The sequence below is a fragment of the Neophocaena asiaeorientalis genome, unplaced genomic scaffold, assembly GCF_003031525.2.
Source record: "Neophocaena asiaeorientalis asiaeorientalis breed wild unplaced genomic scaffold, Neophocaena_asiaeorientalis_V1.1 scaffold192, whole genome shotgun sequence".
Lineage (NCBI taxonomy): Eukaryota > Metazoa > Chordata > Mammalia > Artiodactyla > Phocoenidae > Neophocaena > Neophocaena asiaeorientalis.
In genome coordinates, this window is record NW_020185326.1 from 5301900 (window position 1) to 5314839 (window position 12940).

At 44.6% G+C, this 12940-nt stretch overlaps 1 protein-coding gene across 1 annotated transcript in view; it reads right to left on the reverse strand.

Annotated features, from left to right (window-relative positions):
* The window catches only part of LOC112392651 (stimulated by retinoic acid gene 6 protein-like), a 42729-nt gene continuing 29789 nt past the window's right edge, over positions 1 to 12940 (reverse strand). The window contains exons 5-9 of the mRNA XM_024734430.1: positions 11752 to 11882; positions 7848 to 7968; positions 6214 to 6259; positions 3897 to 4025; positions 1 to 75 (exon numbers count right to left, since the gene is read on the reverse strand). Of these exons, the coding sequence (XP_024590198.1) occupies positions 1 to 75; positions 3897 to 4025; positions 6214 to 6259; positions 7848 to 7968; positions 11752 to 11882 (502 nt within the window). The remainder of the gene's footprint in view (positions 76 to 3896; positions 4026 to 6213; positions 6260 to 7847; positions 7969 to 11751; positions 11883 to 12940) is intronic.

The following is a 12940-nucleotide window of genomic DNA, read 5'->3' on the forward strand; positions in this document are numbered from 1 at the left end:
TTACTGCAGGGGGCACTTCCTCAGGAGCTGTTTGACGTGCTCTGCCTGGTGAACTTCCAGGAAAGGCTTTTCTTCCTGTGAGAAAAGAGAGAGGTTGATGTTTTGGCTCACAAAGTCTTGTTAGGGCTTTGGTCTCTTTGAGGGGCTATTCCCATAGAGGCCAGGATTTTCGGTAAAACTTGCCATTCCCAGACACCCGTCATTTATTGAAGAGACTGTAGGGTGCCGTCTCCTGTTTCCCAAGCACTTCTTTCATGAAATGCCAGAGGCCTGACCTTCCTTGACTCTTCTGCTTACTGCTTTACACCAGCCTTTGTTTTGTGAAGTCGATCTTTCCCTTTGAGATTTGGTGATTTCTCATCATAGTTCAAAACACTGTTCCAGAAATGAAACACCCAAAATCCCAGTGTTTTTATTTTTTATGAAAAGGAATTTCTCTTGCTCATTTCTTATTTTGAAATGAACTTTAATAGTATGTTTGGAAATGTTTTCTCCAAGTGTAATGAGCTTTCCACAACAGTCATCTGTTTTGCCAATATATTGAACATGTAACTTTTACACACTGTGAGATGAAATCTTATATATTGCAGATGTTGTGCAGAGTAAAAAAGACCTGGTTATAATTCTGACTTGTAAGTGACATCAGCAGGCTGGAGGAACAGGAGGTTCCAGTTCCCATATGCCCTCAGATACACCAACTTTGACAATCCCCCACAGGTGAGAGTACCTTGGTGGGGGCCCAAGTATCTACCTTGGAGGTTATAGCACTCTAGTTAAGCAAAAACTCCAAGAATAGATGCATGAAAGAGAACAAGGAGAACAGTTTCATTTTATCAACATCACTCCTCCTCCAAAGTAGTATAGCTCAGGGCATAGAGAGAAGGCCCTCTTAGCTTGTAATTTCTCCTATGAGGGGAAAATAAAAGTGAAGTGAGAGCCCAGCTTCCCCAGCCTTGGGGGACACTGCCCAACAGATCCATTCCTGTCTCACACCACCCAGAACACTGAGGGGATCAGCATGGTGGAATAGTCTGGGGAAAGCTAAGAGCAGGGAAATGGGGCAGGGGGTCAATGGGGTGGGGGAGTCCTTCCGGAGTCCTCGAAGGAACAGAGAAAGAGAAAAGGGCAGAGAGCTATATAAAGAAATAATGGGGGGACTTCCCTGGTAGTCCAGTGGTAAAGAATCCACCTTCCAATGCAGGGAATGTGGGTTCGATCCCTGGTCGGGGAACTAAGATCCCACATGCTGCGGCACAACTAAGCCCACATGCCACAACTATTGAGCTTGCGTGCCTCAATGAGAGAGCCCACATGCCACAAACTACAGAGCCCACATGCTCTGGAGCCCACACACTACAACTACTGAGCCCATGTGTCCTGGAGCCTGCACACCACAACTAGAGAGAGAAAACCTGCACGTCACAACTAGAGAGATGCCTGCATGCCGCAACTAGAGAGAAACCCGAGCAGACCACACGCCATAATGAAAAGATCCTGCATGCCTCAACAGAGATCCCATGTGCTGCAACTAAGACCTGACACAGCAAAAAAAATAAATAAGGAAAACAAATAAATAAATATTTTTTAAAAAAAGAAATAGTGGGGACTTTCCTGGTGGTCCAGTGGCTAAGGCTCTGCGCTCCCAATGCAAGGGGTCTGGGTTCCATCCCTGGTCAGGGAACTAGATCCCATATGCCGCAACTAAGAGTTCACATGCCACAACTAAAGATTCTGCATGCTGCAACTAAAAGATCCCACACGCCACAACTAAAGACCCCGTAGGCTGCAACAGAGATCTCACATGCCACAACTAAGATCCGGTGCAGCCAAAGAATAAATAAATAAATAAATTTGGGGGGGGAAAGAAATAATGGCAGAAAGTTTCCCTAATCTGGGGAGGAAAATGAACATCCAGATCCACAAAGCCTCAAACAGACTAAATATATAGAGGTCTTCACCAAGACACATTGTAATCAAAATGTCAAAAGTCAATGACAAAGAGAGAATTTTGAAAGTACACATACAAGGGAACCCGTTTAAAGATATCACGGGATTTCTTGGCAGAATTCTTGCAGGCCAGGAGAAAGTGGGATGATATATTCAAAATGCAGAAAGAAAAAACCTGCCAGTCAAGAATACGACTCTTGCCAAAACTGTCCTTTTCCAGGCAAACAAAAACTGAGGGAATTTATTACCACTAGGCCTGCCTACAAAAAATGTTAAAGTGAGCTCTTCAAGTTGAAATAACATGATGCTAATTAGCAACACAAAAACATATGGAAGTATAAAAATCACTAGTAATGGTAAATATGTAGTCAAACTCAGAATACTCTAATACTGTAATGGTGCTGCATAAATCACTTTCAATCCTAGTATAAAAGTTAAAAGACAAAAGTATTAAAAATAACTATAGCTACAATAATTTGTTAATGGTTGAACAGTATAAAAAGTAGTAAACTGTGACACAAATCACATAAAATGTTGAGGAGGAGAAGTAAAAGTATAGAGTTCTATGCAATTGAAGTTTAACTGTTATCAACTTAAAATAGACTATTATAACTATAAAATGTTTTATTTAAGCCTCATGGTAATCACAAAGAAAAACACCTGTATTCTACACACAAAAGGTAAAGGAATCAAAGCGTACCTCTACAAAAAAATCATCACATCACAAAGGAAGAAAGGAAGAAGGAATTACAAAACAGAAAACAATTAACAAAATGGCAATTTTAAGTCATTATCTATCAATAATCACTTTAAATGTAAATATATTAAATTCTCCAATCAAAAGACACTGAGTGGCTAAGTGAATTAAAAAAAAAATTCCACATATAGATTATCTGCAAGGGACTCACTTTAGCCTTAAGGACACACATGGGCTGAAAGCAAAAGGATGGAAAAAGATATTTCATAAAAATGGTAACCAAAATAGAGCAGGGGCGGGGAGTGATACTTATGAGACAAAGTGGACTTTAAGTCAAAAACTATCACAAGAGACAAAGAACGTCATTATATAATGATAAAGAGGTCAGTTCGTCAAAATGATATAAAAATTGTAAACACATATACATACCTAATATCAGAGCACCTAAATATATAAAATAAATTTTAACAGAACTGAAGGAAGAAATAAACAGCAACATGGTAATAGTAGAGGACTTCAACACCACACTTTCAACAATGGATAGATAATCCAGTCAGAAAATCAATAAGGAAACAGCTGACTAGAACAACACTATAATCCAAATGGACCAAACAGACATTTATAGAACATTCCATATAACAGCAGCAGAATACATATTCTTCTCAAGAACATTTTCCAGGATAGAGCATATGTTTGGCCACAAAACAAGTCTTAAACATAAGAAGATTGAAATCATATCAGACATAATTTCTGACCACAAAAAGCTAGACGTTGATAACAGGAGGAAAATTGGAAAATTCACAAACAATACACTCCTGAACAACCAATGGGTCAAAGAAAAAATCAAAAGGGAAATCAGCAATATCTTGAAGCAGATGAAAATAGAAATACAACATACAGAAATTTATGGGATACAGGAAAAGCAGTTCAGTTCTAAGAGGGCAGTGTATAGCAGTAAATGCCTATATTAAGAAAAAAAGAAAGATCTCATGCAGACAACCTAACTCTTTACTTTGAGGAACTAGAAAAAGAAGCACAATGGGTAAGAGAGAGCCTCAACAACCAAATTCTCTGGGTTCCAGGTCTGGCTCTGCTATAGACTAGCTATGTGAGCTTGGGCGATGCAACTGACACCTCTGGGTCCAAGTTTCCTAATACAGAGTGGGAGAAGTAATAATAGTACCTACCTCACAAGGCTGTTGGGAAAACTTAACCTGTCAGGACACACACGGTGTTTTTACTTAGTACTCACCGTCTGGAGCTCCCAGCCCAGGTGGACCCTCAGAGACTTGACAAACATGTACAGGAAGCGGCCCAGAAGGAAGGCCAGGCAGAGCAGTGAGGGCCAGTAGAACACGACAGTCTCATACTTCCCCACAAACTGCAACAGAAGCAGACCATGGGGCGTGGGCTCTAGGTAGGGAAGGGCTAGGCCACTGGTGAGGCTGTGCACAGGAACCTGCCTGCCCCAGCCTGCTCCCACCAGGGCCCACCCTCTCAGAGCTTGGAGGTCAGCAGCCAATCCCCGCTCCCCCAGCCCCACATCATCAGAACAAGCAGTGGACTTGGAGTCCAGCAGCCCTGGACTTGAGTCTTAGCACCCCTATTTAATTTTATACAAAGGGCTTTCATGGCTTTTTTCTCATTAGGTATTAAATATTACTTTTGGAAAATACTCACAAGAGAGAGGAGGGTGAAAGAGAGAGAGAAGAGGGGAGAGAGAGAAGAGGAAGGGGGAGGGGGTGGGCGAGAGGGAGAAGGAGAAGAAGAAAAGGAAGGAAGGAAGGAAGGAAGTTAGGAGGGAGGGAGGGAGGGAGCGGGGGAAGGAGGAAGGAGGGAGGGAGAGCCCATAAGTGTCATTTTGGGAGCAACACAAGCTCCCAAGAGTAACAGGTCTCTCAAGATGGTGCTCATAGTTTTTCTATTTTTAGCTTCATTTTGATAAACAATGTTTTTCACTGTTTTAAGACAAATCATATTGTTATGTATCTTTCACAATTTACTGGTTAGTTTCATTTTTTTTTATGTTTCCAGAGTATTTCTCCCTAAGGAGAAATCAGAGTTTTGATGCAGTGATGTTAGGCTGGGGGACGGACACATTCTGAGACGTGCGGGCCCGTGTCTTCATCCTCCTCTCCAGCATATGCTTATATGTGAGACATAACCACCGTCAGTATTTCAGTGTCTTTCATCTTTATCTATACCCATATAGCTATATATATTATAAGTAGAGATAGTACCAAATATGTAGGTCTGTGTCTAGCATAATCACTTCTCCACATGGTTACAAATTATTTGTGAACATTATTTTTAATGCTGCATAATAGGGCATTATTTAGATGAACCAAACTTTATCTAAACTTTCCCCTAATATTTGACATTTGAGACCCTTTCTAATGTCTCATTTTTATAAATAAAGTTTTCATAAATACATTTGAAAACATGAGGACAAATTTTCATTAATTCCTTAGTCTGGATTTCAGTCCCATGATCTTTAATTAGTAAGTCATGTTAGCCCCTGAACCTTGCTTTCCTACCAGTGAACTGGGAATGGCACTAACACACTGTCTGCAAAGTGTCCTGAGGGTTCTCCGGTTAGTGATTGGAACTGAGCCTAGAACAACGCCTGGCACATAGCAGTTCTTGGTGTTAGTGATTCTGCGCATAGAAGTGAGACCCTGCCAATTAACCACGAATATTTCAAATTTCCAAAGAACCTCTGGAAGACTGAAAGCTCTCCAAGACTCCAAAGAAAATACCTGTGATCCTGAACCTCAGGTACTGTGAGCAGTGGGAAGGAGGGCTTCTTTTGGGGCAGAGTTGTGCCAGAATGCCCTCAATCCCAGTGCAGAGATGCAGAGGGAAGGCCCAGACTACCAGCCTCATTTTCTAGTCCAGCTCCCCCCAGACACTCTTTATCACACCCTTTAATCCTCCATAGTTACTGAAGCCCAGGAAAGGCTTTGGCAAGGCTCCTGTGGGCTCCTGGCCCAGATGGCTTCTTCGTACTCCCCTCACACACCTGGTAACCCTTCTAGGTACAGTGTGACACCCCTCTTTCATCTTGCTCCTTTTCCTGGGGTACAGGGCTAAACAGATGAACCAGCTTCCTCTAATTCTGAGAAAGACGATGCATGGCAAAGTGATAAGGGATTCATCTAGTTCGAGTCTCCCATTTTATAGACAGAGAAACTGAGGCTACATGAAGGAATGGAAAGAAATGAGCTTGAGAGTCAGCCAGACCTCGTCTCAACTCCCAAATCTGCTGCTTCTCAAGAGTTACATAATATACTTGTGCCTCAGTTTCCTCACCTGTAAACAGGTTTGCTAAGAGCTTCCCTCCCTTGAGGGGCCGCTATGAGCATCAACTGAGAGAACATCTCCTGTGAATGACACCTGATGAACACAAGATGCTCTACAAATGGAAGCATCATGAATGGCTCCAACTCCCCTTTTGTCCACACGAGGAAGCTGAGGCCCAGAGTGGCAAAGGCTTGTCCCAGGTCACACAGCGAGCTGGCCATGGTGATAGGACTGAATACCCTAAACATAGCTCAGCAGGGACTCACCTGCCCATGGGGACACTGTGTGATGTGAAGGGTGGTGACAGCAAACCTGCAGGACAGAAACCAGGGTTGGGGTCCTGGGGTCCTTCCCAGCACAGCCCCTGTGAAAACAGCTCAGATACCACCTGCCTGGAGTTACCTCCCCTCCGAATCCTTCTTGGGAGGACTGGTTCCCAGTACATCCCACCCAGATCAGGCATACAGCTTGTGCCTAGGTACATGCACACTGAATTCATTTAACACATCTTCACTGAGGACATAATCCTGGGATCCACAACGGCAGAGCAGGAAGACACTGAGAGGTCTCCTACTTCCTCCCCTCATCACTCAGGTGGGGAAACTGAAGCCCAGAGAGGGGAAGGGATTTCTCCAGAGTCATACCCAGAGCCAGGACCAAGACCCAGGTGTCCTGACTCTGGGACCGAGGCTCTTTCTGACGGGACATGCCCTGTCTGTAAACACTGCCCTGAGCAATAAGCCTCAACGTTTTCTCCCGGCTGGACACACATTCCTGGTCATACTCCCAAGGTGCCCAAGGTGCCCAAGCTGCTAAGTGGTTCTGACCACCCTCTCCTCTCCTGCTCAGAAAGTCTGGCAGAGGCTGTTAAGATGATATTATTCCACGTCTAACCCTGAATACCCTCTCTTCTAATTTTTAAAAAGCAAGTCACAAACTCTGTAATTGTAGCCATTGGGGTATCATTTGCTTGTGAGCCCCCTGCACTGGTTCACACACTGGGCCTGGGACCCCTGCCCCACAGAAAATGCTGTAGTGGGGAAGCCGACCCAGTAAGGGGGATGCAGGCAATGAGATGAGTTTCAGGGCTGGAGAGTAGAAGTGTTCATGGGATTATTCAGCCAGAAAACATTCCCCAGGGCCAGCTCTGTGCCAGTCCGGTGTCAGCGCTGAGGACACAGCGCTCAAGAGGAGGGTCAGAAAGGTCCCACATCTGAGGGCTCTGATCCACGAAGGATGAGCATGTATCTGTCACTGGGCCAAGTCGGGGAAGACGATCCACACAGGGAATAGCAATATGTAGACAAAGAGGCCAGAACACATGTTCCATGAGGGTCTGTCCTGTCCTCCAGTGTTCTCCCTGGCTCACAGCGGGATGTCTGCTGAATGAATAAGTGGACGGAGAAAGGAGTATAGGAGTCTTGCGTGACCGGAGGTGTGTGCTAGAGACTGTCAGGCATGGAGAGATGGGGAGAGGCCAGACTGCGACAGCACTGAACGCCCAGCTGAGGCACCTGCACTTTCTCCTGGGCTCCCAGGGAAGCAGCGACAGCAAGGAGAAGCAGAACCCAAACGGGACTCCTGCTTCTAACCACGGGACTGATGGCACTTGACAGAAACGAATTTTTCTACAACCCTGACTTCTGGGAATATTCTAATCGTGGGCGGCCTCCTGTGGAGCAGACGGAATGCAGGCCTGACCTTCTGAAGCCTCAAGTGCAGTTTCCAAGGAAGGGCTTCGGTGGGCCTTGGACCAGTCACTCCGCCCACCCGCCCTGGGGCTCGGTTCTGGGCAAGGTGCCCTCCAAAGAGAGCTCTCAGGTCACCTCCAGCTCCTTGTCCAGAGTCCAGCCATGGCCAAAGGAACTGCAGGAGGCCAGGCAGGCAGAGTCCATCTTACCAGATCAGAGAGTAGCTGAACCCCAGGATGGAGCTGACCAGCCGGAACTCCGACGAGAGGCAAGCAAAGAAGGGGAAGTGGGACAGGCCGACTTCGATGCCTCCGATCAGAAGCACAAAGGCTGGGAGAGACAGGGCCAGAGATGACGTGAGTTCCTCTTTTCACAGGCTCAGGGGAGACCCAGGGCAGTTATGGGGTTTCGTGTGACTTGCAGTCACAGACCTCAGGACTTAAGGAGGTGAGTGGACAAGCCCCAGATTAGTACAAGGAGGAATGCAGGGATGTCTTTCATGCATTCATGCAACGGGCCCTTCCTGGTACCTCTTCCATGCCAGGCACTGGGCTAACTATTGAGATGAAGAAGACTTTGTCCCTGCCCTTGATTAGCTCACAGCATGATGGGCAGAAACATACCACAAAAATGAACAAACAAAAATCACTGAGAGTAAAGCACCATAAAGGGTACCATAGCAACACAGACAGCAGTGACGTACTGTGTTCTAAAACCCCTTGTGCACTTCATCCATAAGGCAATAATAATATTAATGCTGCCACTGACTAGCTCTGAGATGGTCTAACAGGATCCAGTAAAATGTAATTGGGCAAGGTGACCTTTCCTAAGTGTCTACTTTGAACTGGGTTGTGGGTCAGGCACCAAGGACATAGGGGGAATGAACAAAGTTCTTGCTCTGAGATGCTTACAGTCCAAAAGGGAAGACAGGAAGGAAAGTAAACGATGTGATATGTACGGTAATAGAGGCATATTCAACCTGCTGTGTGGACAAGAAGAGGAAGTCATGGACCTCACCTGGGGTCTGGGTATCAGAGAAGGCATCCTGGAGGTGGTGACATTTAGCAAGGCCATGAAATATAAGTGGGAGTTTGTAGGATGGAGAGAAGGAGGGAAAGAAGGACATTTCTCACTCAAAGGAGGGGAGATGGTTGGTGGAGGTGGTCAGTATTTGTGTAAATGTGAATAGTGGGGGACTGGCAGCTAAGGACCATATAAAAGGAATAATTGCTGTGAGGTTAGAAGCTGCAAGAGCATAATTTTTTAATTTATCTGAATTTCCCCAACCATGAAAGCAGACAGAGCAGTGAAGATGGCAAAACCAAAATCAAACATCTACAATAAATCTAAGTGACAGGACTCATTTGATATCAACATCTGATTAAGGGGAAGCAGAGGAAAGACAATAGGATCTTTGAAATCCCAAGCACAGAAGAACCCAAAATTGCCAGCAGATATTCGCAGGACATTGAAGCTGAAATAACAGCTGAAACTGGGCACAGGGCTGAAGGCCTTGATTCACAGGTGAGAATCAGCAGACCTTAGTAAGGTGTTAGTAGGTCTGAGGATGCTGGAGCCATCAGGGCCCATGAGCTCATTATACTAAATATCCAAGTCCCCTCCCAGCACAAGCCCCACGTGAAAGAGAAACTGCTGGCAGCGAGAATCCAAAATGAGAAGGTAAGAACATTAGGAACTGGGTAGTAGTGGGTCCAGACAAAAGTGGAAGGAAGAAGCCAACTCAGAAAATATGAGGTTGTCATGAGGGTACATATATATAATCATTCTGTAAAAACAGAAGAGGAGGGGCTTCCCTGGTGGCGCAGTGGTTCAGAGTCCGCCTGCCGACGCAGGGGACACGGGTTCGTGACCCGGTCTGGGAAGATCCCACGTGCCACGGAGCGGCTGGGCCCGTGAGCCATGGCCGCTGAGCCTGCGCGTCCGGAGCCTGTGCTCCACGACGGGAGAGGCCACAACAGTGAGAGGCCCACGTACCGCAAAAAACAAAACAAAACAAAACAAAACAAAACAAAAAAAACAGAAGAGGAACCCTTGAGCCATGAAGCAAGAAACAATATTCTGGTCCAGCCAGATGCTCAACATCAATTAGTCTTCACGGAAACGCAAATCAAGACAACAATCAGGTACTACTTCACACCTACTAAGATGGCTATAATTTTTTTTAAAAAAAATGAAAATAACAAGTGTTGGCTAGGATGTGGAGAAATTGGAACGTTCACATATTGCAGGTCAATGGAACACAATGGACAGTCCAGAAATAGACCCATACATACACATGTGTAGACAACTGATTTTCAACAAAGGTGCAAGGGCAATGCAGTGGGTAAAGGACAGGTGTTTGTAATGACAACAGTGCTGGAACAAATGGATAGCCAAAGGCAAAAAAAAAAAAGAGGAATTCAATCCACACCTCACACTATATATTCAAAAAAATTAACTCAGAATGTACCATAGACCTAAATGCGAAACACTGTGAGACTCTAAAACTTTTAGAAAACACAAAGAAGAAAATCTAAGTGACCTTAGCTTAGGCAAATATTTCTTATATGGCATCATATGCATGATCCATAAAAGAAAATATGAAAAAATTAGATTTCATCAAAATTTAAAATGTCAGCGCTTCAAAAGAAACTGTTGGTAGAATAAAAATACAAGCAACAGACTGGGGAAAAGTATTTGCAATTTATACATCTGATAAAGGACTTATATACAGAGTATATAAAGAACTCTCAAAACTCAATAAGAAGAAAACGAAAAATCCCCAATATTTTAAAATAGGCAAATAATTTGAACAAACGCTTTACCAAAGAAGGTACAGTGATAGCAGATAAGCACATGAAAATATGCTCAACAACAACAGTCATTACAAAACTGCAAACTGAAACCACAGTGAGATACCACAACATGCCTCTTAGAATGGCTAAAATTAAAAAGACTGACCATGTGTTGTCAAGGACACAGAGAAACTTAACTCTCATACACTGAAGGTGGTAATCTACAATCAAACGGAACCATCATTTTGGAAAACAGTCTGACAGTTTCTTTAAAAGTATAATCTACTACATGATCTTAATAATCCAGACATTCCATTCAAAGGTGTTTACTCAAGAAAAATGGAAACATACAAAGACTTATAATGCTTACAGCAGCCTTATCTGTAACAGCCAAAAACTGAAAATAAATCAAATGTCTATCAGTAGGTGAATGGATAAACAAACTGTGGTCTCTCCATACGGAAGAACACTATTCAGAAATGAAAAAGGAATGATTTCTGATACAGTCTAAACATATATGAATCTTAAAACAACTATGCTGTGTGAAAGAAAACAGACCCCCTCCCCCCCAAAAAAAACCCCGATTGCATTCTGTATGATTCCATTTGCATAACTGCCTGGGGATGGGGGTGGTGACTGGATGGGGTGGGAAGGAGAGAGTACAAAGGGGAAAAAGTTAACTTCTGGGGTTCATTATCATGATTGTGGTGATGATTTCATAGATGTAAACATTTGCCAAAGCTTAACTTGTACACTTCTAAGAGATGTATCATTTTGGTTTCAATTTGCATTAAAAACTCCTAAAAACTAAGGAGATGTTGTAGGCATTTGCTCATATAGGCTTGGAACCCAGGAGAGAGAACCAACCTGGACCGGAGATGTTTGGGGGTCATTGGATTAGGGATGGTTGAACCTGCAGGGAGAGCACAGGGCACAGGGAACAAAGAGGCCTCAGATCAATGGCCAGAGAAGTAAACACTGTTCCCTGAGGAAGCGTCTGAGGGCTTACTGGTATCAAGAAGGCAGTCACGGCTATGACTCAGGAGAGATTTCTAGGGTTGGTGACAGTGAACCTATTTTCTGAGACTTTGTTCTACTATGTCTAAAACACCTTTGAATCTAACTGGGAGAAAACTGCCACAAAAACGCTTGAGACTTTGTGGGCTTGGCATTGACCTTGGGCAAGTAACAAGCTAAGAAGAACACTGACAGTTCAACAAAGTTTATCCCCTGATCCCAGAGAACCCCTGCCATGCAGTCTCCAAGAGCAAGAATTTCCACGGCAAAACTCCCAGCAGGTATGAGGCAGCGCACGTACCTTGGGCCCATTGTGGGACTTGCAGGGGCTGGTAGCCTTCCGAGAATAAGAACATGACCTTATTGGCTGTAGCCCCAAAGGCTACTCCATAGGACCATCGGTTACGAAAAGTGCCCACGAAGTCCAGAGGTCTGTGAATAAGAGAAACAGCTCGTGAGGCCAGAAGTGGCTCCTTCCCACAGTTCATTTCTAAAGTATCAACCCCACTCTGGGGAGGGACTATTGAGTAGTAAACTATTTATTTCAACTGACATATCCTGAGGCCCTCTGTGCCAATGTGGGGACTACGCATAGATTCAGGGTACCAAAGTGAGGAAGACAAAATCCTTGCCCTGGAGAAGCTCCAAGTCTGGGGAACATAAGCAAGGACACCAGCAGTCGTGACAACAAGCAAAATGGGATGAATTTCATCTATGAGAGACACAAGCAGTATGACTTGAGAAACCAAAACAAAGAGTATGTGCCAGACAGGTCGGGGGAACCTGCCCTGCACCTGGCCATGGTCTACGAGAGTCCTCCTTTCCAATATCCCTGGGAAGGTTTGGGTATCACTGGCTATGCTAGTTGCATGTGATCACATCTCCTGGCCACAGCTGATTGGACTATGGGTGGTCAGATGGTCACGGGACTTTGGATGGGCCAATCACCGTGCCTGGCCTTGTATTTTGGATTTGTGATTCTGAGGACAGGAGCCAGTCAGCTGTTAAAATTCTGTTCTGGAAAGTCATGCCAAACTGAGTCTTGCCGACGTTTGGGGGAAGCAGAGATCGTTAAGTCCGATGATAAAGTCAGATGGCAGAGAGGAAAATGGCAAAATGGTGCTGAAGGGACCCCAGTGACACAAAGAGGCAAAAGTAGAATCCGTCTCCCAGAGACGCCCATCTCAAGAGCTCTAGTTCCCATGAGGCCAACCTTGCCAGTTTCTGTGAGATCTCTGTAACTTTATAAAAAGTCCTTTCTTTTCCTTTTATGCAAACAAGCTTGAGTGGATATCTGTTTCCTCTAACCAAAAGAGCTTTGTCTACATGAGAGAAAGCAATTGCATTTGAGACAAAGAGAAAAGGCTTTCCCCACTGGAGTGCCGTTTGAAGCGGGCTTAATGAAAACTCAAGGTGGCAGGAAGGGAAGGGTACTGCAGGTACCTGCAGGTGGGGACTTGGGAGTCAGGATCTGGACCCCACCTTCCTGT